The 26,924-nt window shown below is 36.3% G+C and overlaps 1 protein-coding gene across 1 annotated transcript; it reads left to right on the top strand.

The window, feature by feature from the left end:
- The first annotated feature begins 65 nt into the window (after positions 1-65).
- MRPL13 (mitochondrial ribosomal protein L13) lies at positions 66-26,700 on the top strand. The gene is made up of 7 exons (XM_008143359.3): positions 66-349; positions 3,450-3,573; positions 8,409-8,502; positions 11,249-11,309; positions 16,863-16,949; positions 20,944-21,065; positions 26,385-26,700. The coding sequence occupies exons 1-7, from the start codon at positions 323-325 to the stop codon at positions 26,404-26,406; spliced, it is 537 nt and encodes a 178-aa protein (XP_008141581.1). The 5' UTR covers positions 66-322; the 3' UTR covers positions 26,407-26,700.
- Positions 26,701-26,924: the final 224 nt, after the last annotated feature.

The raw sequence follows: 26,924 nt of genomic DNA, 5'->3' as shown, positions 1-26,924 counted from the left end.
CGCGCGCCGCTGACGCACTTCCGGTTCCCTTCTATTGAGGTCGGCTGGAAATTGTGTGCTCGCCGTTGGTTTTCTGCAGCTTTTCTAGCAAGGAGTGAATTTCGGGAGTTATTCTAGAGATAGCGGAATTATTTCCTCCTTCTTAACGAAACAGCTGTCGTGGGGAGATCGGAGGGGACCCGGGAAAAGCGGAGAAGCGGCCAAGGAACTGGCCGGCCTAGGAACTGTCCTGCTTGGGTGGATGCGTTTCCCCCCGGACCAGTGATGCCGCGGACTGCCTCGGACTCCGGAGACCGGAGGACGGCCCTGCGAGTCGGGTAACATGTCGAGTTTCTCTAGGGCGCCCCAGGTGAGCTCGGACTCTGTGGCTTGATGGGATTCATTACACTGGCAGGAGGTGCTCAGTGGCTCCAGCTGGCTTAGTGAAGCTGAATGGGCAGGAAGCCGAATCCTTGGTCCAGGGGGTACCTCTGGGAAGCACAGATAAGAGGGGTCGTGGCCCTGGCCCCTACTTGCCCTTGTTCTTTTTGTATTCGTTCCCTCCTCTTTTCAAGCAGCCCTTTCCACGTCTTTTGTTCCCGGCAAGAGTTTTAGGAGAGAAGGTCAGAGAGGTAATAAGATGGATCACGTAGGGCATTGTAGATCATTGTCAGAATTTGCTTTTTCCTGAGTAAAATGAGAACCTATTGGAGGTTTTGGAGCCAAGGCATAACATGATCGCAGGTGTTAACGGGAGCACTCCCGCTTGCTGAGTTGAAAATAGACTGTTCAGAGGTGAGGATTGGTGATGGATGGAAGCCAAGGAGGTTGTTGCTGTGATCCAGGCTAGCCATTGATGGTGGCACAAACCAGGGTAGTAACCGTGTGGTGTTGAAAAATGGTCAGGTTCTATTTGATGGTGGCGCCGATAGGATTTCCGAAAAGGTTGCGTGTGGGAGGGTAGCAAAAGAAGAAGCAAGGATTACTCCCAGGTTTTTTGTTTCTGCTGCCAGAAGGGTGTGCCATCAGTTGAGATGGGGAAGGCTAACACTGAAGCAGGATTCAGTTGGAAGAGCAGTTGGGTTTTGTGTTTCAGTTTAAGATGCCTCTGAGCCCAGTTCTGCTCCAAGTGGGATTCCTTCCTGGGACAGGTAACTGTTACGTGTCCCTGATTAGGTAAATACAAGAATTAAAATCAAACATTTTAAAACTTGTATAATAGTTTGGCATTGTGGCAGCATTTTAACTTTTTATCAAAGGTTTTTTGTTGTTGTTGTTGTTTTTTTTTTCTGTATTGGTGGATATTGGATTGGGGGGTTAACTAGTCTTTTGCTACTTGTGGTTTAAGCAGCACTGAAGTGCAGATGTTAAGAGGGCAACTGGATCCCAGTGTAGAGTTCAGGGAAGAGGTCCAGGCTAGAGATGTGAATTTGGGAGTCCTCAGCATACATGTGGCATTTAAAGGTATAGGTCTGGATGAAGTCTTTGAGGAAGTGAGTATAGAGAAGGGAGGAGGGCCTATAGCCGAGTTCTGGGACCTTTCAACATTTCAGAGGCAAGGGATAACAGGAGAACCAGCAAGGGGGGGAGGGAGAGGGGGGACACCACCGGGTGGTGTCCTGGAAGCCAAGTGAAGAAAGAATACCCGGGAGAGGGAAATGATCAACTGTATGGAGGACTTAGAATTGACCTATGGATTTAGGAGCATGAAGGTCATGGTAACTTTGGCAGGCAGTCGAGGGATAGTGATAGGTGTGGGAGAACAAAAGCCAGATTGGAGTAGGTTGAAAAGAGAATGTGGAGAGACAAATTGTAATGAAGAAAAAGGAAAGGAAAGAAATGAGGCAGTTGCTGTTGGAGAAGTGAGGTCAGGAGTTGCTTTAAAAAAAATTATTATGGAGAATTGCAATCATATATAAAAATAGATGTCACCCACTATCAGAAAACTCATAGCCAATGTAATTTCATCTGTACCCCCATTGACTTCCTTCCCTTCTTTATGAATTTGAGGTAAAGCACGGACTCATTATTTCATCAGTAAATATTTCAATATGTTCTCTACAAGACAAGGATTTTTTAAAAATCACAATATCATTTATCAAAGCTAAATGAAAAATTAACTAATATCATCAAATATCCAGTATGTGTTTAAATTTCCAGTTTTATCATAGATCATGTATTATACAAATACATAATATTTTTACAGTTTATCCCTTTGGATTAGGATCCAAAAATGCAATAAGTTGTTGTTTTGGTAAGTCTCTCTTAATAAATAGGTCGCTTTTCCTTGCAATTTGTTGAAGAAACAAGATTGTCCTGTAGAATTCCTGCTGTGTGAATTGTTTTATTAGTTCATAAGCTGAGAATGGTAGGGAAAGGATATGGGCTAGAGCTATCTTTTTTTACAAAAGGCATGATCATCTATTTTTAAAAAATCAGTTTACTAAAACTGATGAATATCTTTAGCAAGCATACAGGATACAAAACCAATATATAATAGTGAAGTGTATTTCTATATAGTAGCAACAATCAGAAATTTCTATTAAAAATACAATAGCATTTACAATCAAAATACATAAAATAGGGATAAATCAGACAAAACATGCAAGGGGAACTAAACAGAGACTAGAAAAATGAGAACAGGAGAAAAACAGAATTGGTAAGCAGTTTTATAGGCTGATTTGAGGTTGTGATCATTAAATTGAAAATGAAACCAGCTAGCCTAGTTGTATTTTTTCCACATTGTGTAGCTGCTTGTGTATGTGCATAGAGCAGTGGTCAGCAAACTGCGGCTCGCAAACCACCTGCGGCTCTTTGGCCCCTTGAGTTTTTAGCAAAGGCCAGCTTAGGAGTACCCTAATTAAGTTAATAACAATGTACCTACCTATAGTTTAAGTTTAAAAAATTTAGCTCTCAAAAGAAATTTCTATCGTTGTACTGTTGATATTTGGCTCTGTTGACTAATGAGTTTGCCGACCACTGGCATAGAGGAAGCATGTGGTCGAGATCTTTCTGGGCTGTAAGTGTCCTCGAGTTTGAAGGCTCTATAGGCACTGAAAAGATGGTGGTCTATGCCTAAGGCAGCCTAAATATGTCTAAGGCAGTTTTTTTTTAAATTTACATTTATTCAGCATCATTCATCTATACTTTTCCAGCCACATTCTGCTATTTAATTTTCCCTTTGAATTAAACTCCTGAATAGTCTTCAGTTCCTAATTCACCACACATCTTCCACTTCATACAAGCTTCTTATTACCCTTCCAGGTTTTCTGCTATGCCAGATAAAAAAAAATATATATAAGTCATAATGTAAAGGGAAATAAATATCTGGAATATTTTTAGTAAAGCATGATGCATATTACTAATAGAAAAGCAGGCTGGAAAAATTATCGTATTATTCTTTGATAATATATAATAATTATTTCTATATTAATTAGAATTTTATTTGTTTCCTCTTCTGTTTTTCCAAGCAATGGGCCACTTTTGCTCGAGTTTGGTATCTCTTAGATGGGAAAATGCAGCCCCCTGGCAAACTTGCTGCTGTGGCATCAATTAGACTTCAAGGATTGCATAAACCTGTGTATCATCAAACGAGTGAGTATCATTTAGACCTGTAAATTAACCACAATTTACATGCCAGAATAGAATCTTGAAGTAGTTTGAGTGGGCTGCTTTTAAGGACCTCTTTTTTTCCTGATGATCGTTTATTTCGTTCTTGCTAAAAACCTACTAGAGCACTAAAATGAATCTGGCTTATTTATAGGAAAACCATACAGACCAGTTTGCCTGGTACAACCCCAGTTTATACCATTGCCCCAGGAAAATTATCAGTGGCCCCCTCTTTCACACTCAGAAATATCCTGATTTGGACTATAAATTATATGTTAATTTCTATCCATGTTTCTTCACACAGCAATATACGTTTGAATGTACAGGTTTTAAAAATGAGCAAATAAGCTTGCCCTCTCTTCTTAAAACCTTTTCCTCCAGAAAGATATGTAGAACTAGCTAGGCATGGAAAGTTTACTTTTTGCTATTTTAAATTAATAAATTTGCTTTTCTGTATCCTTTTTCCAAAACAAAACAAGTTGCTTTCATACTAAAAGACTTCTGCTTATTATAGACTAGAGGCTAAGTGCACAAAATCGTGCACAAGTAGGGTCCCTAGGCCTAGCCTGGCCTCCGTCGCATGGCCTCTGCCGCCCTTCGACGCTACATGAAGCTCCCCACCCCGGGACACTCGGTGATGCTCACGGCCGCTGCCCCTTGACTGCTCCTCGAGGTTTCCCCTGCCCTGCCACTGCTGCACAAAATTCCCCCTGCCCCTTGACTGCTCCACGAGGCTCCCCCACCCCACCACTGCTCCGTGAAACTCCCCCCCCCCCATGGCTAGCGGCTCAGGGGCTGGGCGGGGAGTGGGGGGGACCGAGAGGTGCTCCATGCACCTTCTGGCGACCGGTTGTTTGGTCGTAACACTGTAACGACCGCTGGGTTTTTATTATATAGTTTTGATTGACATCACTTAACCTAGGCTCATCAGTGTCCAACCTACTGGATCCAGGTGTCATTCCTCATCTTGCTTGACCTGTCAACAACATTTGTTGTGGTTGATCACAGTTTTAATTATCTTTATTTTGTAGCATGAAATATATATACAAAGAGATAGAAAGATATAGATGTATCTATCTATATAAATATAGGTATTATTTTAAAGAAAATTAATGATGATAATGAACTCAATACCCATGCCCTCAGTTTCCAACTTATTTTTGTGATTACAAACAACATTGCTATCAATATTCTTGTACCTTTTTCCTGGTGCTCACATGGAAGAGCTTATCTGACGTCTCAGTAAAACAGGAATTTCTGGGTTCAAAGCTGCCTGGGAAGCTAGCTAGTCTTTATGCCAATGTCCTCTCCTGCCAACAGCATGTAAGTTTCTTTTACTCCTCAGCTTTAGTAACACTGAATATTTTCATTCTTTTTAATTTTGAACACCAGATGTGAAATGCTCTCTCTTAATGGTTTTAATTTACATTTTCCTGATTACAAATGAAGCTATCTCTTCATTTGTTTATTAGCCTTTTATCAGTTCCTCCTCTGTGAAATATCTGTGCATGTCTTTTGCTTTTTTTTTTTTTTTTAACTGGGTTGTTTGCTCTTTACTTTTTCTAATTTTTATTATTAAAGTTCTAGCTTTTTCAGAAATGTTCAGTATTGTACAGTGAATTTTTTTATGCCCTTGACTTGGATTCCATAGTTATAAACATTTTATCATATATCTTTTACTCAATCATTTGAAAACAAGTTGAAGATGTTATTATCTTCCCTACATACTCTAGCATATGTCTCCTAAGTAAAAATGTATTTTCCTGTGTAACCAAAATGCTGTTATAAGCAAATAATTTAATTATGCAGTTTAATATCCAGTGCAGTTTCAAAGCTCCCTAGTAATCCCAAGAATATTTTTTTTAGCTATTACTTTTTTGAACTATGGTCCAACCAGGGTTATGTATTGCCTTTAGTTATGTTTTGTTTTAGTGTCTTTTAATCTAGTATAATCCTTCTCTTATTTGTTTCTTACCATTGATCTTGTGAGGAGTCCAGGCTAATTTTCATGATGAGAACTTTTTAAAAACACATTTTCACTGTTTTTCCGGGATGCTGTTCTTCCTGTTTCTTCACCTCTTATTGATTCCATTTTCCCAGTTCCCTTTTGCTCTCTTCAACTTTCTAAACTCCCAGTCATTTTTCTCCCACTAAAAATTGGGTGTGTCCCAGAACCCAGACCCTGAACCTCTTCACATTCCCTATGGGATCGCATTCAGTCTCATGCCTCTAAATACAGAGTGGGGCAAAAGTAGGTTTACAGTTGTGAATACATGAAACCCAGTTTATTCTTTTATTATTGTTTATAAATTATTGTATTATTTTCATACGAGCAACTATAATAAACCTACTTTTGACCTACCCTGTATAATCTCTATGCTAATGGCTCCCAAATTTATGTCTCCAGTTTTGACCCTTTTCCTATATTCCAGACTCACATAGCCACATTTCTACTCAGAAAAATCTTGTGTCTAATAGACATCTGCAATAGAATAAGTCCATTTGAAGATGTTTTCCTTCATGATTTTCTCCATCCCAACCAACCTGTTTCTTCCATGTTTTCCCATCTCAATTAATAGCATCTCTTCTCTTTTAGTTGCTCTAGTTAGAAGTTTTTGCTTTATCTCTGACTCCTTTGCAGTGATATCAACAAAGTGATAAATAAGATCTCTTAGGTTGTCCTTGTAGAAATGCAAATGATGCAAAATTTGGGGAAAAGGGGAGTTAGCAGTAGTCACCTAATTTCCTTCTTAAGGTATAGCACTTACCTGGCACTAAATGGAGGTTCTGCTTCCTGAAAAGCAGGCCATTATTGCAGAAGTGTTCCTTATACACTGATGAGTAATCATTCTGCCGGAACACTAGAACTTTCCTGGTTGCTTGTTGGGCCATCCCTTTCTAGGAGAATCACTTTTTTATGAAATTAGGAATTTACATTTTAAAGGTTGAATTGTAGTTTTGTTTCACACTAAATTTAATATATAACTTACATCAGCAAAACTTGTCCTGTCCACAAGATGTCACTAAAATCAAACCTTAAAGAGAACAGTTTTCAATTTATAAATATGTTGTGTATTTAGTTTATTTCTAACATTTATTGGCTTAACCAGTATTTATTAAGCATGCATTATTTGCTCATAATCACTGCAAAATGTTTATTTGAGAAGTGACATTCAATTTTCTGTCTGAAATATGTCAGTCTGTTGCATTCTTCAATGTCTCTGATTCTATTTTCTATTTCTTTAAAAATTTTAAGGACTTGTTAGGAAAAAAAAAATTATGATGCTCTTCTTAAAGTAACCCAGTTTGCCCATTTTTCTCTTGCTATTCAGTTAAGTGTCAATCTATTTTAAATGTTAATTATTTTAATTTTGCCATCTAATTTTTCAAATAAATTCAGCTTCAATGGAAAGTTAAAGATTCCATTTTCCCTCTAAATAGGTGTCATGGAAAGAGCCTGAACAGGGTTTAAGTAATTTGGTGTGTGAGCTTTTGGCAAATCACTGAACCTTAATGGGTCTTAACTTCTTCAACTGTAAATGTCTGACTGAAAGCTAAGGTATTTCAACATTCTTTGAAACTATATAGATATCTTGTCACCCTCTTTGTTATTTTGGTTCATTTGCCCCCAACTGCCTTACTAACCTACCATGTGTCTCTTTTAGGAACTTTAGTCACCAAATACTATCAAACTATCCTTTTCAACACACTAACAGCAAGCTTCCCAGGTTTTCCCTTCACACCTCTGGATTCTCCTTCAGTCTAGTGAAAAAAGTTCATCTTTATCCTCTTTCCTTTGCCCTTGTTCTATATAGACTATGAGCTTCTCTCAGAAAATTCTCTCACTCAGAGTCTAAGTTCTGTATAGAATCACATAATGTAATCTTTAGTTTTCATATACAATACTTATTTATACTTTTTATTTTTTCAGTGGTGTTTTTCTTAAATAAATAAGCTTCTAAAATCTTTTGAAGTTTATTTTTTCTATTAGTAGAATATGCACTTAATAAATATTACCGATTACTTGATCTTGTCACATATAGTAACTCGTGAAAATTTACATATTAACGTTTCTGGGTGTGTTTTTTTGTGTGTGTGTTTTGGGTTATTTATTTATTTTTTAGATGAACAGCCTAACTTAAGGGTACTTTTCACTGGAAAATTAGTCTAATACATATATTTAAATTTTCAGGTCATCCCATCCTGTCTAATATGAATGCAGTCAGAGTTGAGAGTGACCGTTTAAATTTAACTAGTTAAATATGGTTGGAAAAAATATTGGGTTAGGGAGTTAAGCATAAGATCCTAGTACTCTTTTCTCTACATTTGAGAAGAAGAATAAATTGTGATGTTTTACATTTGTTTTCAATTTACCTATTGGCAAAACATATGCTTTTTATAACTACATGCATATTGTTTTCATTTTCTCTTCTGTTTTTAAGGAAAAATTTATACTAGACATTTAAAAGTATTTAATACAAATACACATTTTTAGTGAAGTGAAATTATTAATAGAAAGATATAATAGAAATAACAATAATTTGCCTTTAAAGATGTATTGTTTATATTGGCATCTTTATTAAATTTTCTTTCACCTTCCAGTGTTGAGATTTTCCAAATGGTTAGCCAACTCTTTCTATACTTAGATGTTGTATAAAGCAGTAACAGAAATCCATTCAAGGATGGTGATGTTGCACTGTGACTTCCTTTATATTTTTAATGTGTTGTTTAGACTTTGGTAAGCTTTATAAATAACCAAGGTCACTTTTGCTTAAAGATTTTTCATATAAAAATCTTTTCTTTTTTCTTTTTAAATCTAGGTGACTGTGGTGACCATGTTGTCATAATGAACACAAGGCACATAGCATTTTCTGGAAACAAATGGGAACAAAAAGTATACTCTTCACATACTGGGTAAGACGATGCCATTGTCACAGAAGATAGGCAGTTGAAATGTATTACCTTAATAATACCATTGATCTTATGTAAAAGAAAAATGTCTTTTCAAAATTTGGCATTTAAAAAAATACTAATTTTACTCATGGTAATATATAATATACTCAATCAAAAAACACAAACCTGGACCAAATCACAGTTATTACTAACAGAATTTGTTTTTCCTTGAAACTTTTCACATGAACTTTTCCAGTCAAGATTATTCTCATTTTTTAGCCAATATTCTCACTTCTTTTTTCTGCTCCTATAATTCATTTGCTGTTTCCAGAACCATCCTGAACATCTGAAAGTACTTGAGATGTTTTAGTGGCGAGCAAAATCCCAAGTTTGGAAGATACCTAAAATCTCCACAACATACCTTTCAAGTTATAGGTGTCTCTGCCTATGTTTGAATAATACCAGTCTCATACTCATAAGACAGCCCATTCATTCCACCTTTGAAGTGCTCTAAATTTCAGTAAGATCTTTATGCTATTGAGTCATAATCTGTTTTTCTCCTGCTTTCACATTAGTTTTATTTCTTCTCTTTGGGACAAAGGGAAATAATTGTATCTCTTCCACATAACATTCTTCAGATAATTTTGAGACCATCATCAGCAGGTGCCCACTGGCTTATCTTTTCCTTGGTCTTTAAACATCTGTGGTTCCTTCCTATTCTTTATATGGCTTCACTTCAAATATCTCCACTGTATCATTGTCACTCTTTTCTAGATAGAATCTTTGCTTTTTGTTTCTCTGTTTCTGGTGACTCATGACTTACACTTTGGACATAGTGTTTTTATTATGCTCCTAATATTTTATTGCAATTATATATTCAGCATTTATCTTTCTAGTTGTAAAAGTTTTAATGCATGCTAATGTTAGAAAATACAAAGAAATTTAGAGAAGTAACTAAAAATCATCTTCATCCATTAAATGAACATTTTAATATATATGTTTATATCTATTTTTACTTAATGTAAGTGTTATTTTCAGTCACTGTGTAGTAGTGCACAATATAATTTACCCTACTTACTCATTGCTCTGTTTTTGAAATTAAAATTTTGACTTTTATAAAGAGCTGGAAAACAAGCCAACTGAGTATTGCATTACTCAAGTTGTTCCCCTCCTCAGAATTTTCAGTATAAACTCCAACCTTCTGAAATATAATATAAATGGGATTATGGTTTAGAAGTTGCCATCCTAGTGTTAAAAATAGAAAATCTTTAGTGTAGAAGGTGTAAAGTATTTTTCCCCCCTGGAGAGAAAGAAGACAAAAAATAGAAGTCTAGACAGGTATTTCTTTTTCTGAATCTGAAATTCCATTGTGAAATAAGTGAATTTCAACTTGAAAATTATCTTTCTCAGCAAACTTATAAATATGCTTTCTTAAATTTATTCCTAAAAGGTGCTTCTTTAAATCATCTTAAAACTGTTTTTAACTTGTTGAAAAGAAACTTATGAAAGGAAACACATTTAGGTTCATCTTAAACTTTTCTTGCGGAGTTCACTGATTCTACTTTTTTTTTTCCTTCCTTGAAAATCATTTAGGCTTTATTCATTCATCCATTGTAATAAAACCTTACATCTTAATATTGTTTTTATTTTAAATTTCTTAAGCATTTTCACAAACTTTTTCTCAATTGACTCATAAAAATCTTGAAAAGTAGCTGGGGCAGACATTATCATTGTTTTTATATGAGTAAACTCATATAAAGAGGTAAAATGAGTTGCCTAATATTAGGAAGCCAATAGGAAATCTAGATTCCAGACTTTAATCTCTGGTATTCAGGTGACTGAGCTACCTCTAATATTATCCCAAATAAACACATTTTTAATCTCCAATTTACACATTTATATATTTTTTACTTAGGGGCAACATATAACTCTTAGTTAATAGGAAATAGGATCATGGCCTCTTTAGAGTTTGAACTTTATTTCAGAACCAGATGGTCTACCATTGTTTTCCCTAAACTTGACCACTAGCTTATGCAGACGTTTAGTCTAATTTGGCAGGGAATTTTTACCATTGCTTTTTCTTAATTCAAACAGCGATAAACTACCTCAGGATAAATGAGTGAGTGAGCAAGCGAATGAGTGAATGATGAATAACTAAATTCCAATAAAAATATAAGTAGTCATGCCAAGCAAGTTTCCAAGATGTGGAATTTTTTGTGAAATAATAATGGTTTCCCACATAAAAGAATAGTATTTCATATTGCCTAGGCTACTACTTAATTTTTAAGACATTAATGAATAGCATAGTTTCCAGAAGCAAGTATAATTTCATAATAAAAATAGTTTTATATTATAAAAGAATCCTATCTAATAATAGAGTAACATGTAAATTACCATCACTCCACTACGCCCATGATTGGGCGGCGGGAGGCTGGGGGGTGGGACTCGGGGTGGCCTATCGAGCCATTGAGAGGCACGGATCCGCTGCCACTGAGAGGGGGTAGCCCCCCTCAGTGGCTGCGGACCATCTAAAGTGGGGGAGCTGGGTGCCTGTCTGCTCCGGCACCAGGCCTTTCAGAAGCCTCGCGCCGGAGGCTTCTGAAAGGCCTGGTGCACCAGCGGACAGGCACCCAGCTCCACCGCAAAAAGCGAAAGCGTGTAGGGGACCCTACACGTGCATGATTCAATCATGCACTGGGCCTCTAGTATTCAAGAATACTATACCATAGCCTAATCCCAGCTTTACTGTCTTTGCTTCTTTTAATAGCTACCCAGGTGGATTCACACAAGTAACAGCTGCACAACTTCACCAAAAGGATCCAGTGGCAGTAAGTCTGTTAGATTTTTTTTTCCCCCGCTGTGGAAAAAGCAGACATTGCTTTTTCCTCTTCTAATGTAGCTAGCATTCAAGACTATAAATTCTTCATGTTAACTCTACCACACAAGCTTTGATAAATATTATTATCATTCAGTTCTATATATTTTAACATTACTATTTTGTATGTTTTGCATTTAGTCAAAGAATTTTGATGCTTTTTAAAAAATTTCTTGACACCTGCAGGATCACCTAAAATATATGTTTACTGAAAATGTCTTAGGGAGATAGGTATATACACTATATGTTTATCCATTACAGCAAATATGTTAATTATATTGTTCTAATCTTATATTCTTACTGACATTTTTTGTTCACTTGATTTATTAATTATCTGAAAGAGCTATATTAAAATTTCACTTGTAGATTAATTTTTTTCTTGTAGTTCTGTCAGTTTTTGCTTTGCATGTTTTGAAGATTTAGCATTAGATAAATTTAAGTTTGGAATTATAATCTTCCTAAATAATTGATGAGGGTGTATGCACGTCCCTCTTTATCTCCAATAATGCTTTTTAACCTGAGGTCTACTTTTTTAAATATTAATGTAGCTCTAGTATACACCTTCATTTGATAGTATTAGCCTAATATAACATTTTACAGTTTTACTTTAAATTTTACTGTGCTATATATTATTTTATTTTTTCCTTATTTTCTTACCTTCTTTTGGATTGGTAGAGTTTATTAGAAGTCTAAGATTAATCAATATATTTACTTTCCTTCAAATCAAATCAAGGAGACCCTTAGAAGGTTTTTAATACCCATTTTCCCTCACAATCAATATGTTTTCCCTAACCTTAAGATTTTTTTAAATTAAATTTATTAGGGTGACATTTGTTAATACGATCATAAAGGTTTCAAGTGTCATTTCTACGATACAAGATCTGTACATTGCATTGTGTGCCAATCACACATAGTCAAGATTTTTTAAAATCCTTTCAATTCAACATTCTTGTTATTATTTTATACAGTTATTTTTTTATGATTTTCTTTGCCTACAATCCCTTCATGTAACTCAGCCTTCCTTCTGGGTTCAATTTCCCTCTTAAAGGAAACTTTACTATTTGTTTCTTTTTTAAACTTTGAAAGTACACCTTAACTCTTACACAAATTATAGTTTTAATATTAAAATGTTTTTAAAATTAAAGTTTATATATTAATCAGATATCCTCACTGTACACTAGGAGGCAGTATAAATCAACTTTTTGATGTTAAGAATTTGGCATTGGATAACATAGTAATTTTATTTTCTTTTTATATAAACAAAGAATGAAATGTATTACAAAATGTTGGATGGAGGCTTGGAAACTATTTCAGAGTTAAATCCATTTGAATTATCACCTCATTAAAACATCTTAATTTTTTTTTTTAATCCTAATTTTGACTCTATGTTGGCATATTAAGGAAGAGGTCAATGATTTTACTTCCACTACCTGTCTGTCTGGAGCAGTGAGTTTCTCCCAGCAGACAATTTGCGAGTCAGTACTTAGTGTATGTGGCTTGTAAGAGAATGTGTTTTGTAGTGCATTCTTCTGATATTCATGGAATAATATTTATAAAACACATAATTAATACGTTTAATAGTTATTACTAGGTTATTAAATATTTCAAAGCATTTTAAAATCACTTAGATTATTCTAAACTCAAATAAATATATTGATTCAGCCCTTTCCTTCTATCCTTTATCCCTCTGTCATATATTTTAGTTTCTTTAAGAGCTTTTGTGTCCTTACATTTTTCTTCTAACATGGTTCCTTTCTTATGTTTCTCCACCTCCTATAATTAGTTAATAAAGTTATTTTGTGTGAATTAAATGGCACATGCCATGGGTTACCAGTTATCTGAGGAAAGTGATGTTTATTAACCTCACCTTGTTTTATCTTTTTCACTTTCTGAATTCCTTAAAGCATTTGCTTAAGTCTATACAGCTAGAATTACTTGATTGTATGTGCATGTTGTGTCATATTTATTTTGGGGATATTTATGTTTGTGTATCTGTCTTTTTCTCCTCTCAGCTTATAACCTTTTCACATTTTCTAGCTTTTTCTAATTAGGCTGTTATGTTTGCATTTTTTAATAGAGTAAATTTTTAAAATACCAACTTGTTAATTCAACTAAGTACAACTAAATTGTTTAAGAACATGGAAGCCAACTGCCATGTAATCTTACTAATAGAGTAAAATTGCTAAAGGGATGATTTTTGAGGATGTAAAGACTTGCTGACTTGCTTATCCAGAAAAGTTGCTGAATAATTCCAACATTGTCAGTTTGTACAGAAGACTTTTTAAAACATTAAACATTTTAAAGGCTAGTTTCTAGATCAGTGCTGTCCAGTAAAACCCTCTCTCTACCTTGATGGAAAGTTCTGTGTCTGCACTGTCAGAGATGGTCACCACTAGCCACAGGTGGCACCTGACAACTTGGAAAGTGGCTGTGTGGCTGAGGAATTGAATTTTCTATGACTTAATTTTAACAATCCTATCTAATAAAAGAGTAATATGCAAATTAACCATCACTCAGCCATGCCCACCAGCCAATCAGGAGTGAATATGCAAATTAACCCAACCAAGATGGCTGCAGCCATGGAGAGAGCAGGAGGGAGGCTTGGGTTTCCCAGACGATAGAGGAAGCCAAGCTTTCTGCACACCCTGGCCAGCCCAGGCCTCCGCTTAAGGCTACAAAGTTTCAATTATAGAAGATAAATCTTAACAAAAATGGTGGCAGCCACAGAGCTGGAGAGAGCAGGCTAGGGTTGCCCCCAACTACAGAGGAAGTTTTTGAATTCAAGCATGGACATTTATAGATACACTAGAGGCCCAGCGCACGATTAAATTGTGCACGTTTAGGGTCTCCTAGGCCAGTGGTCGCCAAGCTTTCCACCTGCCCTGGCCAGCCTAGGCCTCCACTCTAGACTACAAAGTTTCAATTATAGAAGGTGAATAAACCCCAACAGAAATGGCTGCCGCCATTAAGCCAGCAGAAGGCTTGGCTCCACTCCAGGCTACAAAGTTTCAGTTGTAGAAGATAAATATATCCCAGATACCAGGGCCTCCATTTGGGTCGCCACGGGGTGTGGCCGGCCTGCAAACCACCACAGGCCCCTCGCCCAGGCCGCCCCACGCCCCAAGGGAACCCCCACCCTGATCCAGGACACCACCCTTCAGGGCAAACCAGCTGGCCCCCACCCATGCACCAGGCCTCTATCCTATCTAATAAGAGTAATATGCAGATTGACCATCACTCCAACACACAAGATCAAGATAGCTGCCCCCATATGGTCAAAGATCCTGCCCCCATGTGGACACAAGATGGCCACCACAAGATGGCCAGCAGGGGAGAGCAGTTGGGAGGGACCAGGCCTGCAAGGGAGGGCAGTTGGGGGTGATCAAGCCTGCAGGGGAGGGCAGTTAGGGGTGACCAGGCCAGCAGAGGAGGGAAGTTGGGGACAAACAGGCTGGCAGTGGAGTGGTTAGGGAGTTATCACGATGGCAGGCAGAAGTGGTTAGGGGCAATCAGGAAGGCAGGCAGGTGAGCAGTTGGGAGCCAGCAGTCCTGGATTGTGAGAGGGATCCCAGATTGGAGAGGGTGCAGACTGGGCTGAGGGACACTCCCCCCCCCCCCCCCCCCCGTGCACGAATTTCGTGCACCGGGCCTCTAGTATGTCAATATTTAAATAAAGTCTCCAGAACATAAAATACTAACAGAACTAAGCTAGAAAATAGATGTAGAATATTTATGAGATGTCATTAGCTTTTATGTGTAGAAAGGTTTTGATGAGAAAATAGAAGGAATAGAAAATCCTTTTATAGTGAAACCCTGTTCTAACGTGAATTGTTTTAAGGTATTTAGCTGTAATGCATGTGAAATTATATCCTTGAAATGTGAGTACAGATGATGAAAATGTATACAACACTCCAAATGTCGCCAGCAGTTTTGTGAAGAGCTCACCATGTATTACTGTACACTGTATGCCAGGAGACCCCCAGGAGATTATGGAGCACAGGGTGACACTGTGTGGCCTTCTCTTGAAAAAACATACCGTATTTTCCGGTGTATAAGACGACTGGGCATATAAGATTTTCCTGGGTTAAAAAGTCGTCTTATACGCCGGAAAATACGGTATATACATATATACATATTATATATATGGTATATATACCAGAAAAGCAGAGTTACCGGTGTATAAGACGACTTTTTAAACCCAGGAAAATCTTATACGCCCAGTCGTCTTATACGCCGGAAAATACGGTACATGAAATCACTCTTAAACCAACAGTGAGGATAACTGTCAAAGAGGAAAAGTAAATCATGGAAAGGTTAGTTTGCCATATTGGTAATGGGTTTGGTAGAGAAAAGGGACTTTTTTGTCTTCCTGGTAAGTTATGGAGAGAAACACATGAAGCTGTGATTTCCTGTACTGTGTATCTATTCTTGGAGTTCGACTGCCTGGTTTGAATTCAAGCATGGACTTTTATAGATACACTAGAGGCCCAGCGCACGATTAAATTGTGCACGTTTAGGGTCCCCTAGGCCAGTGGTCAGCAAACTGCAGCTTGCGAGCCACATGCGGCTCGTGAGCCATGGTTTGCCGCTCTGTTGACTAATGAGTTTGCCGACCACTGCTGTAAGGCATTATCCTTACCCAGAAGTTTTGACTTCAGGTTAAAGACATTAGTACATTATTAAAATGTTTTTTAAGTGTTTTTCCCTAAGGCAGTGGTCAGCAAATTCATTAGTCAACAGAGCGGCAAACCACAGCTCACGAGCCACAGTTTGCTGACCACTGCCCTAGGCCTAGCCTGCTATCAGGGCCATGTCCACACCCCGCGATGCCTTGCATGATCCTCCTTGTACGGGCCGCGGACGCTGCTGGCACCCCCGCCGAAAGAGCCGCTGCTCATTTGGTCGTGATGACCACAGGCCTTTTATGATATAGATTATATCAAGGGAATTCTATAATCTCACTGCATCTGTTTTTCCTCCTCTGTGAAGTGAGACTCAGCATTGTAAACAAGATCAAATGTAATGAATGCACTGACCACTATACACATAGCAAGTTCTGTGAATGTTAACCATTACCACTATTGTAGATTTGCGACCTCTCAAGTCGGTGTCATAACAGTCTGTATGGTCAGGCTTAGTGTTTGAGGTGGAAACCTCCTACACTAGTCACTACACAGTAAATATTTGAACCATAGGTGTTTGTAAAAGCTTAGAGAACTTCTTCTTAGTCTAGCTAAAATTGGCACACACGTAGGTTATTTTTAATCTCTTTTGTCCTTTTTGCTAATTAAAAAATAAAAAATATAGAGCCTAAAGAAATAATAGTAATGTGTAAATAACAAAAGTTCCTTTTCTATTGCTGCCACATATCTACTCTGGTCTCTGTTTCCGTTCATGTACCTATTGTCTTGGCCCACTGGTTTTCATCACTGTCTAATTAAATCTGCCTTCTTGATATCACAAGTCATATTTGTATGTTACTGAGTCCTACCTATGTCTTTTTCAGATTGTAAAACTAGCTATTTATGGCATGCTCCCAAAAAACCTTCACAGGAGGACCATGATGCAGAGGCTGCATCTTTTCCCAGATGAGGTAAGTCAGTGGTCATGGTAACGACACTTATCCTCAATTAAATACTTTCTCTTCTTTTAAAATAATTGTGGTACTTATTTTCAATAGTTTCATGTCAAACTCTGAAATTCTTTCTATACTTTATAGTGAGCTCACTCTGATAGCAATTGTTCTTATTTTAAGTCAGAATGTGAGCTATCATTGGACTAAAGTACTTTCTGTTTTATTCATTTTAATAACTGCTTTTTTAAAAAACAAGGTACTGTGGTCAGAGTTCCTGTTAAGTTGAGGATACTCATTGGTGATTTCAACAACAGTAAAAACTGTGCATTTAGTTTACATTGTATTTGACCAGTAGTAAAAATTCTGTGAATCATGGATTAATAACTTAGGTTTGGTTGCTAATTAGGTTCAATGATTTAACTTTGGGATACATGTCCCTACTCAAAAGTATTCATCTAAAAAGTACTTGAAAAAAAGGTATAAATATTTTTATTTATTACTCATACCATTTTAAGTATTTAGCTTTTCTCTTTAGTACCATATAATGTAACACTAGAGGTTTTATAATAAAATAGTTGATTCTAGGCTCTGGAATTAGACTGTCTGGATTAGAATCCATGTCCCACAATTTTTTGACTTATGGCCATGGACTAGTGACTTATAATCTCTGTTTTCTCATCTGTGAAATGGGTGAATAATAGTACCTACTTTATAAGACTGTTGTAAGGGTTAAATGAGGTAACATTTATAGGGCACTTAGATTAGGGTTTGGCACAATAAGTGCTAGTTGCTATCATTACCACAGTCATGATTATTGTCCTCATAGTTCCTACTAGAGGAATAATGTAGAAATTCATTCCAAAATATCAAGTCGCATCAACTATTCAAGCCACTGTATTATGCTATGTTATTAGCATAAAATCATGAGTAAATTACTCATGCTTTTATCAAAATGCTTAATTTATTACCTTTGCTTTGTATGAATGAGGAAAATAATTTTCCACTACTCACTTCACCTGGAGGCACCAAGTACAGGAACACTGTCATCACCAAAGTATAAATGGTCTTCATGAAATCACAAGAATTTAATAACTCCTGTTTCTGGTTATACTGTTGCATTTTTTTTTTAATAAACTATAATTTCTAAAAGACACAAAAGTAATATTATTTATCCCAGTTTTAAGGTAGCCAGGTTTGAGTGGAGATGTTTTAAGTATTCATGGTAGTTCAGTTGAACAGTAAATTACTTAAATAATTTCAAACTATAAAATAAATGAGCCCATTTTCCCAAGAATGGATTGTTAAATATTCAAAAGCTTGACAACACTTGTTCTTGTCAAGGCATTCATGCATTGCTGATGGAAGTATAAAATGGTGCAAACCCACAAGGAATCTGGCAACTATGAAGCATTTCACAAAATACATAAGGAGATTCCTGCTCAATCCAGCAATCTCATTTTCAGTCTGAAAATATACAAGGTTATTATTTTCACATGATTTATTATAGTAAGATAATAGAAATAAATAAATGCTTACTCATAGAAAACTGGATAAACTGTGATATCCATTCAGTTGAGTACTATTGTAAAAATAGAAGGACAAACATTGTTGTGACTTGATAATTAATGTTTTTTCCAGGATATATTATTAGGTGGAAAAAAGCAAGGTGACAATGTAGATAACTTACCACCTTTTGTATGCATATATTCATATGAATGTTTACACACATATCTACTATATCTACTTTTGCATAAAGAAATACAGGAAGAATAAATGAGAAAATGAAGTTGGCTATTTACTGGCACATGGGCACAAAGAGATGAAAGGAATAGGGAAGAAAATGAGATTTTGGGAGGAGAATACCTTTTAGAGTATTTTTTAACGTTTAAAATATTTTTATATATATAAAAGAATATGCTAAGTGTCCCTCCGACCATCTGATTGGTTGCTATGACGCGCACTGACCATCAGGGGGCAGACACTCAGTGCAGGAGCTGCTGTGAAACGCACTTTACAAAGGAACAGCACCACAGACCTGGTGCCTACAAAGCAACACTCGGCTTCCCCCAAGTGGGACACAGGCCCTGCCACCATCCCGGAGCAACACTCCACCAATTCGTAGCCAACACTGTAGAGACCCCATGGCACAAAATGCCGCCCACAGCCGAGCCCAGCCTGGAAACAGTCGCTGTGGGGATCAGGTAATGATGTCACATAGCAACACCCGGCTTCCTCTCCCTAGTGACTAGCCTCCTTGCAATTTCTTCAGCCCAGGAACACAACTTGCTTTATAGCCAGGTGCAAACATTTTACAGTTTAACCAAATGTCTGTGAAGCGTTTTCCCGTGCCTCATCTCATTTGATCCTCACAGAAGTCCTGGAGTAGGTAGATAGGAGACTCAGTGGAATCCTATTTTCTTTCCATTAGCCAGAAAATGGAGATTTAGAAAGCTTAGAAACTTGACTCGATTGAAAAGAAAAGATGTTGGACCTTGAAAATGACTTCAGGTTTTCTCACTGCACAGAATATAGTCAAAACACTGCTGCAGTTAAATATTTTACCCTTTCTCCCTGCGTGATCTACAATAATAATATGCTTGTGTTGATATTTACTGCTGTATTGCTGACAGTTACCTGAAAGAGATGTTAAGATGCTTCACTGGGCTGGAAAAAGTTTAGCTAAATCAAAAAGCAGGTCTAATTAAGCAAGTTTATTCTATATCTATAAAAGGCTAAGTTGATTTGTGCATACATGCTACATATAAAGCTCTCGCTGGCGCCAATCGCACACGTGTGTTTCTATCTGTCATTGTCAATCGTGAATTTGGTTGACACTTCTATTTTAAAGGGTGAAGAGCGATATTAAAATATTTCTTCTAATTAATTTCCTTTCATTGTGCATGAATCCATGTACTGGGCCACTGGTTCATAAAATAAAATGACAGTATGAACAGAAATAAGCACAGCAATGCCCAGATCTTGTTTTCTAAATGTTATCCCCTGTTGAAAAGGAACCTGGTTCCCTTTAGGAAAATGGTTGATTCTAATTCTGAACGAGTTAAAACACAAACTTATTACAGAGTATACTCATGAAAAATACTAAAATAGTAAGTAGCAGAAGGTAAGGCAATGCTCAAACACCAATAGAGAAATAGCAAAAAAAACCATGAGGTAGGTTGAATTGGTGCCTACTGACCACATATAAGACTGTGTTAGCCTTAAGATGAATAGTAGTGATAAATATGTTGAATAGAAAACAAAAATTTATAAGCCCACAATGACAGTCTAAAATTTTTCTTGTTATAATTTGTCTTCTCCTTTCTGGAAAAGGAAAAAGCTTTTCTCTAGTGAAGAATGTCATCTAAAAAAATGTAGGAATGATACTGAATTTAAAAAGTGACCATTATCAGCATATTCTATAGTCATCAGGAAAAAGATTATTGTAGAACAGAATATTTACAGTTTCAAGACATCATGCTACAGAGAAAAGATACTTTTATATTAAAGCTATCTGGTAGACAGACACCAACCATAACCAAGAGGTCAAACGTACCATTATTATGGGACAAAGTGACATCATGTTTTTTCTGGAGTGTGGATTACAAGTTTGTAGCACCGGAAGTAGTAGACCCAGTACATGCATTCATCAGACGAAAAATCATGAGAATGAGCCAAGGCAGTGCCTTTTTGAAGTTGAAAGAAGGGGAAAACATTAAACTATACATATGTGTGTATATTTAAATAGAACTTAGTGACTTCATAGTTTTCAGAATTGAAGACGTCTAATTTATCATAGAAATATGTTTGTCAAGATTTAAATATGAAATATATTATTATATGGAGATTTCATTGATCTAATGTACTTTTCTGAGATTTTTCCAAAGTTTATTTTTTCTCACTTTATAAATATGGCTTTTGTTTATCATTTGTTTAATACTTAGTAAGTATTACTAATTTATTACTAAAGAATATGTTTTAAGAAAACTTAAGCCTAAATTTTCATTTAATCCAGGATATACCAGAAGATATTCGTAAGAATTTAGTGGAAGAGCTTCCACAACCACGAAAAGTACCCAAACGTCTAGATGAGTACACACAAGAAGAAATAGAGGCTTTCCCAAGAGTGTGGACTCCGTAAGTCTTTCTCTTTCCTGTCTTTGTTTTTAATGTTTGTTTTTTTAAGCTGAGTTTAGTAACCCCTCTTTCCTTAAATGATAAGGCTCTTGAGGTGGAAAGAATGAACTCTTTTTTACTTCCCTGGATACCCTTTGCAGCTTCTACCCGCAAACAAACTCTAGATGTAGATAGTTTCTAAGTCTTAAGACCTTGCTAGGTAAATGCAAAGGTGCTCAGAGGTGCCTGCAATGGTCAGATACTTTGTTTGGGGGTGACATTATTTGGATTAATTATAGTCTCTTAGAATGATAAATGACTTGTCATTACTTAAAGTGATTTTCCATTTTCCAGATTGCTTCACTAAGCCGAGACTATTATGTAATGAATAGTCCTTAATCCTAGCTACTTATAGTCTTAATCCAAATTGAAAAACAAAAAACTTTCCCTCTTTTCTGTACAGTTCCCTATACCTCAGGTCTGGAAAGCGGCTTAGATTTGACATACTCTCTCTCATCTGATTGCTTCCAGGTTTCTTTGCCTGGCCTTCCACCTCTTCATGACCTGGCTCCTCCCTATCTCTTCAGCTTAAATTCTTCCCACTCCACTGTTCAAGCAATAGCAGGCTGCTTAAGACTGGCAGTCTTTTTGTCCAATTTAACTCTTCCTTGCTCTTGTTCTGCTCTTACGTCTGCATGAAATAAGTCCCTCACCCTTTCTTTTCATTCCAGGTTTCCCTGTAGCAGGAATATGTACTAGATACCAGTTCTCCTTTATGCTATTAAAGTTGTGATCTTTCCTCACAACTAGCCACACAAGGTACAGGGTGGGGCAGAAGTAGGCTTACAGTTTGTGAGTACGCGAAACACAGAGTTTATTCTTGTATTATTACTTATGAATTGATGTATTATTTTCCATCCGAGCAACTGTAGACCTACTTTTGCCCCGCCCTATATATTAACTTGTGTTCCCCAAATAATTAGGTATGTATAACTTAGTAAAATTTGAGGATATATCATGATATGTGTACTAGTTATTAAACATAAATCAGTTAATATTTTATTCTGCACTTTAGAGCTAACATTAAGTCTACTTAGTTTTTATTACTGTGGAATGTATGTAATATGGAAAAAGGTTGCATTTTTAGGTTAACCAAAAATTATCTATGAAAAAACAGATGATCTTTTAGGTCAGGACTAACAGAACTTTCCTCAGTGATGAAAAAGCTCCAAATCAGAGCTGTCTACTGTAGTAGCTCTTGGCCACATGTAGCTCTTGAGTACTTATCCTGAGCTAGTATGACTGAGGAGCTGAATATTTAATTATATATAATTTTAATTAATTTAAATTTTAATAGACTCATGTGGCTAGTGACTACCTTAATAGACTCTGCCATTTTAGTTGTTTGCAGTGTCATAAAGTTGAGTATTGAATGTTATTATGTACACTAGAATTAAATTATTTGAGGTATCATGCAATGCAGTCCAATGTAAATGGGATTTCTTATTACTGATACATTTGCTTTCATATGGAAAAAAATTTTTTCCTCATTTTGGAGAAGGAACTTGCTTAAAATATGCTTAAGTTCCACCCAAAATAGCTTAGCCAAGAATATAATCTTTTTTTCGAATGTAGTAACTGGAATTTATCCAAGATAGATCTGCTGGTGAATCTGCAGAGACTTGACTCAAACAGATGTACCTGGATTGCATCATAAATAAATGGACACGAAAATAGCTTGTTTTGTTTTTTGTTTCCCTAGCAATAAAACTTGAAATATGTTCATAATATAAAAATGTACATTTTGTAATTGGAATTATCATTTGCTTTTGGTTAAATATTAGTTTTTCTACTAGACAGAAAGCTTTTGAGCAACAATAATAATTGTCAAACTAAGCTTTGAACCCAGTTGGTGATTGACAACATTTTTTAAATCTTAATTAAAAGCCACCAGTGTTGGAATTTAATTTAAATTATTTTAAATTACTTACAAAATTCTCTCAGGCCTAACTTCAGCAAACATGAGATTTTTTTTTTTATGCTAGTTGTTAGTCATTTTCAAAACAGTGGTAAACAAGAAGGAAAGAACTAATTTTTGAGACAACTATAAATATTTTCATAGTTAAAATCCATTTTCTCATATGAGAAGTATTGCTTATATACTGCACTTCTTAAATTAATGAATACACTTGATAGATTAGTACTTTTACATCTTATGGATATACTAGAGGCCCGTTGCAGGAAGATTCCTGCAATAGGGCTTCCTGCGGCGGTCTCTGCTGCCCTGCCTGCTTCCCTCCCTTCTCCCTCGCCCCGCCTGCTTCTCTCCCTTCTCCTCCGCCCCGCTTGCCTGCTTCTCCGCAGCTTCGCTCCCTTCTGTAGCGCTTGGCTTCCTTCTATGTGGTCTTCAGTCTTCGCTCTGTGTCTGGATATGCAAATTAACCACCATCTTGGTTGGGTTAATTTGCATGCCCACTCCTGATTGGTTGGTGGGTGTGGCATGTGGGCGGAGGTATGGTCAATTTGCATGTTTCTCTTTATTAGATAGGATAATTGTGTTATCTTATGAAGTTACATTTTGGGCTTTTTGATGGTACAGAGTAGATGTGTGTGTGCCATGTGTAAGTGTGTAGGGTGCTCACTTAGAACTTATTTCTCAAAGAAACAATAACAGAACTATCCTTTTTTCAAAATTGCTGAGATTATAGCTCTCAAATGGTTATAGCTTTCAAATGGTTAGCTTATTTCATTACTATCAATAATTATTTCCATAATCATTGCAGTTTTGCCAACACATTACAAAACCACAATAATCATGGAAATCATACTGCTAGCACTGTAATGGAAATGTTTCATTATGTAGCTTAAAAATAAAACTTGGATCATTTTAAGCTCTTTGTTTTCATTTTTTTTAAATTCTGTAAGAGAACTTTCTTAGGAAAAACTAGGTATGTGAAATTTTTCAACTAGAATTGCTTCACATTATCCACAGTGATAAAACCAAAAAAAAAAAAAAAAAAGAAACAGATTTTTATGTCTCACACATTAAGTCAGTACTGTTTTATTTTAAGCAAAATCCTCACCTTTGTAGAAAAACTAAATGTGGAAAGTTTCAGCATCAATAAATGCTTGAAAACAGATGTTTATTATGAAAAACCCTTGTTCATACTGTTCAATGCCTTTCACAGAATGTGCTATTCGAAGTGTGACCACAAGGGAGAGAGGGTGGTAGGGATGAAAGGGAGGAGGTATGAGGACAACTATGATCGGCCCTAGAATTCTCTTCCCTGAAAGTAGGATTATGTTAGGTTGTTTCATAGGTTAATCCAGGGAGATCTAAGAAAGAAAAGAGGGTTCCAGATGCCAGAACATTAGCACTGGAAAGGCAACCTGTTGAGCATCCTGTCCAGTCTATAGCTCTAGGACACAGCAGAGATATAAGCCTAGTGTGTACCCTCTGATGCAAAAGCTTTTAATCCTAAACATTTACAGGTTTCCAGTTTTTGTTAAATTCATATCCAGAAAAAAACTATTTTTACCTATGCCTTTATAAAATGTGCTTCAGATCAGAGACTTAATTACAGACAGTGGAGAAGGATTTTTACTTTTTCAAAACCCATGAGGAGCAAGGATCTAGACATCTTCAAGATTTTCCATAATTTCATGCTAGTCTAGTCATGTAACATTTTCCTACAAGATTTAACTTAATTCGCTGCTCTTCAGTATTAGCTGGACCTGGGAGCAAGGTTACATTCCAACTTTCCCATTCATTTTAACCAGCTCAGCATTGGCTCAAACCATATACCTCAGTATTTCCAGTCCTGAATTTTGCTCAAATTAGGCATTCTAAATTGTTCTAAACTGTTCATTTGGATATGAACAGATTAGAACTAGTTGTTAAAATAAAAACCAATCTCTCCTTAAATGATCAAAACCAAATCATTTACTATCTTAGCCAACAGAATTTAGGATTTTAATGCAATAATTGAATGTAACAATTCCTGTTAGTTTTAATTGAATGAACAATAATATGATTTAAACAAATTTTTAAGTCTTTTGAGTTTAATTTTTTTTCTTAAAGCACTGTTGAGCCCGGCTGGTGTGACTCAGTGGTTGAGTGTTGACCTATGAATCAGGAGCTCACGTTTCTGGTCAGGGCACATGCCTGGGTTGCAACCTTGATCCCTAGTAGGGAGTGTGCAGGAGGCAGTCAATCAGTGATTCTCTCACATCATTGATGTTTCTATCTCTCCCTCTCCCTTCTTCGCTGAAATCAATAAAAATACACTTTTTAAAATAAATACACTGTTAAACTTTTTCTAATCAGGCTGGTGGTGCAGGGTCAGGAGAAATGAGTGTAAAGGCAGCATTACTCTACCTCACTGCTACCTGGACAGCCTTTAGTTCAAGAAATATGTAATGTCACCGGATTTCCTGGAATGGTTAACTCTAAAAAAATCTCATCTATACAATGGAAATGACTTAAAAGTCGATCAAACCAACCTTTTACTGTTTGTAAGATTACTCTGCTATCTAAATTTTATTCTAGTCTTAAATATTTTGTTGGAGTAAGCATGATACTGAGAAATATAATTTAGGAATGAAAAGACATAAGACCTATCTGTAATACTTAAGCAATAAAGATAAATATTTTTAAAAGAAGAAGAAAAGACACAAGGCCTAAGGGAAAATAATAAAATACTTTTTTTGAGATTTATTACACTTATACCCAATTTTATGGACTTACAATGGAAATTCAGATGCTTTTTTTCCTTAGAAAATAAATTATCTTAACGGAGCAAATAATATTAAGTGTCTCTAATTAAACTGTATCATAAACTATGTGTTTTATAGCTTTGTTTTATTTTATTCACAAACCAAATGGATTTCCCACCATTTTACAATGAAAACTAAAATCTCCCAAAAGATTTTTCCTGAAGATGTTTTTTTTTTGTAGAAATGTCCCATTTTCAAGATAATGTAAATGTGTTGGCCTCTATCATTCCCATGTTCTAATTTGAGCCTCTGCATTTTTGAGATGTATTTGTTTCATGTTAATGAGATGCAGTGTTTTGCAAATATCTAATCACTTAGCCATAATATTGTGCAGCACCACCACCTCTAGTGGCAAATTAACCATTTGCACTTAACCATTTTACTTTGTAAGGATTTGGCTTTAGTGTTTTTCACCAAAAACTTAGAAAATAATGTCTGTAGGTGTTTCTCAATGAACAGTTAATGTCATGTGAAATTGGAGAAATAACCTTCCTTCATCAGGCAAGTGAAAATGAAATAATGATTCACGAAGACATAAATGTTGATTTTTTTTGTTTGTTTCAGACCTGAAGATTACCGGCTGTAGAGAAATGAAAATTGCAGAAAACCACAACGAGGTGATTGAAACTTCTTCCTGATGAGTTTCTCCTGACCTGCAGGGCCGAGTGAAGCACTGCTGTATTGGGGTGGAAGCTGTTATGGGCGCTGAACAGTGGTGGAGAAAGGTCAGGAGGGATCTTCCTTCTTCAGGAAATTGCAATAGAATACATTCTTTTATAGAACTGCTGTCATGTAAACTGGATTTGAATGTTATCAGTGGGGATAAGAATAAAGTTGGCTAACTTAGCTAACTTACTTGGCTAACTATTCCATTTTGTATTTTTTTTTTAAAAAAACACAAGTCCTGGGTAGCATTGCAGTGAAAGTTGCCAATAAGGACCCATCTATGCACATTTCCTCAACTTCCCCACCACCCTTTCTGCCAACTGGGAAGAAAGCTGCCTTCACTTTTCCTTCTGTGACTACTTTATCTAACCTCCTGTCCTTCTAAATTCACCCTTCCTCTCAGCAGGGTAAGATTTCCCCTGAAGTATTTACAAACTG

The sequence above is a fragment of the Eptesicus fuscus genome, chromosome 19, assembly GCF_027574615.1.
Source record: "Eptesicus fuscus isolate TK198812 chromosome 19, DD_ASM_mEF_20220401, whole genome shotgun sequence".
Taxonomy (NCBI): domain Eukaryota; kingdom Metazoa; phylum Chordata; class Mammalia; order Chiroptera; family Vespertilionidae; genus Eptesicus; species Eptesicus fuscus.
This window is presented reverse-complemented; position numbering and strand designations above follow the sequence as displayed.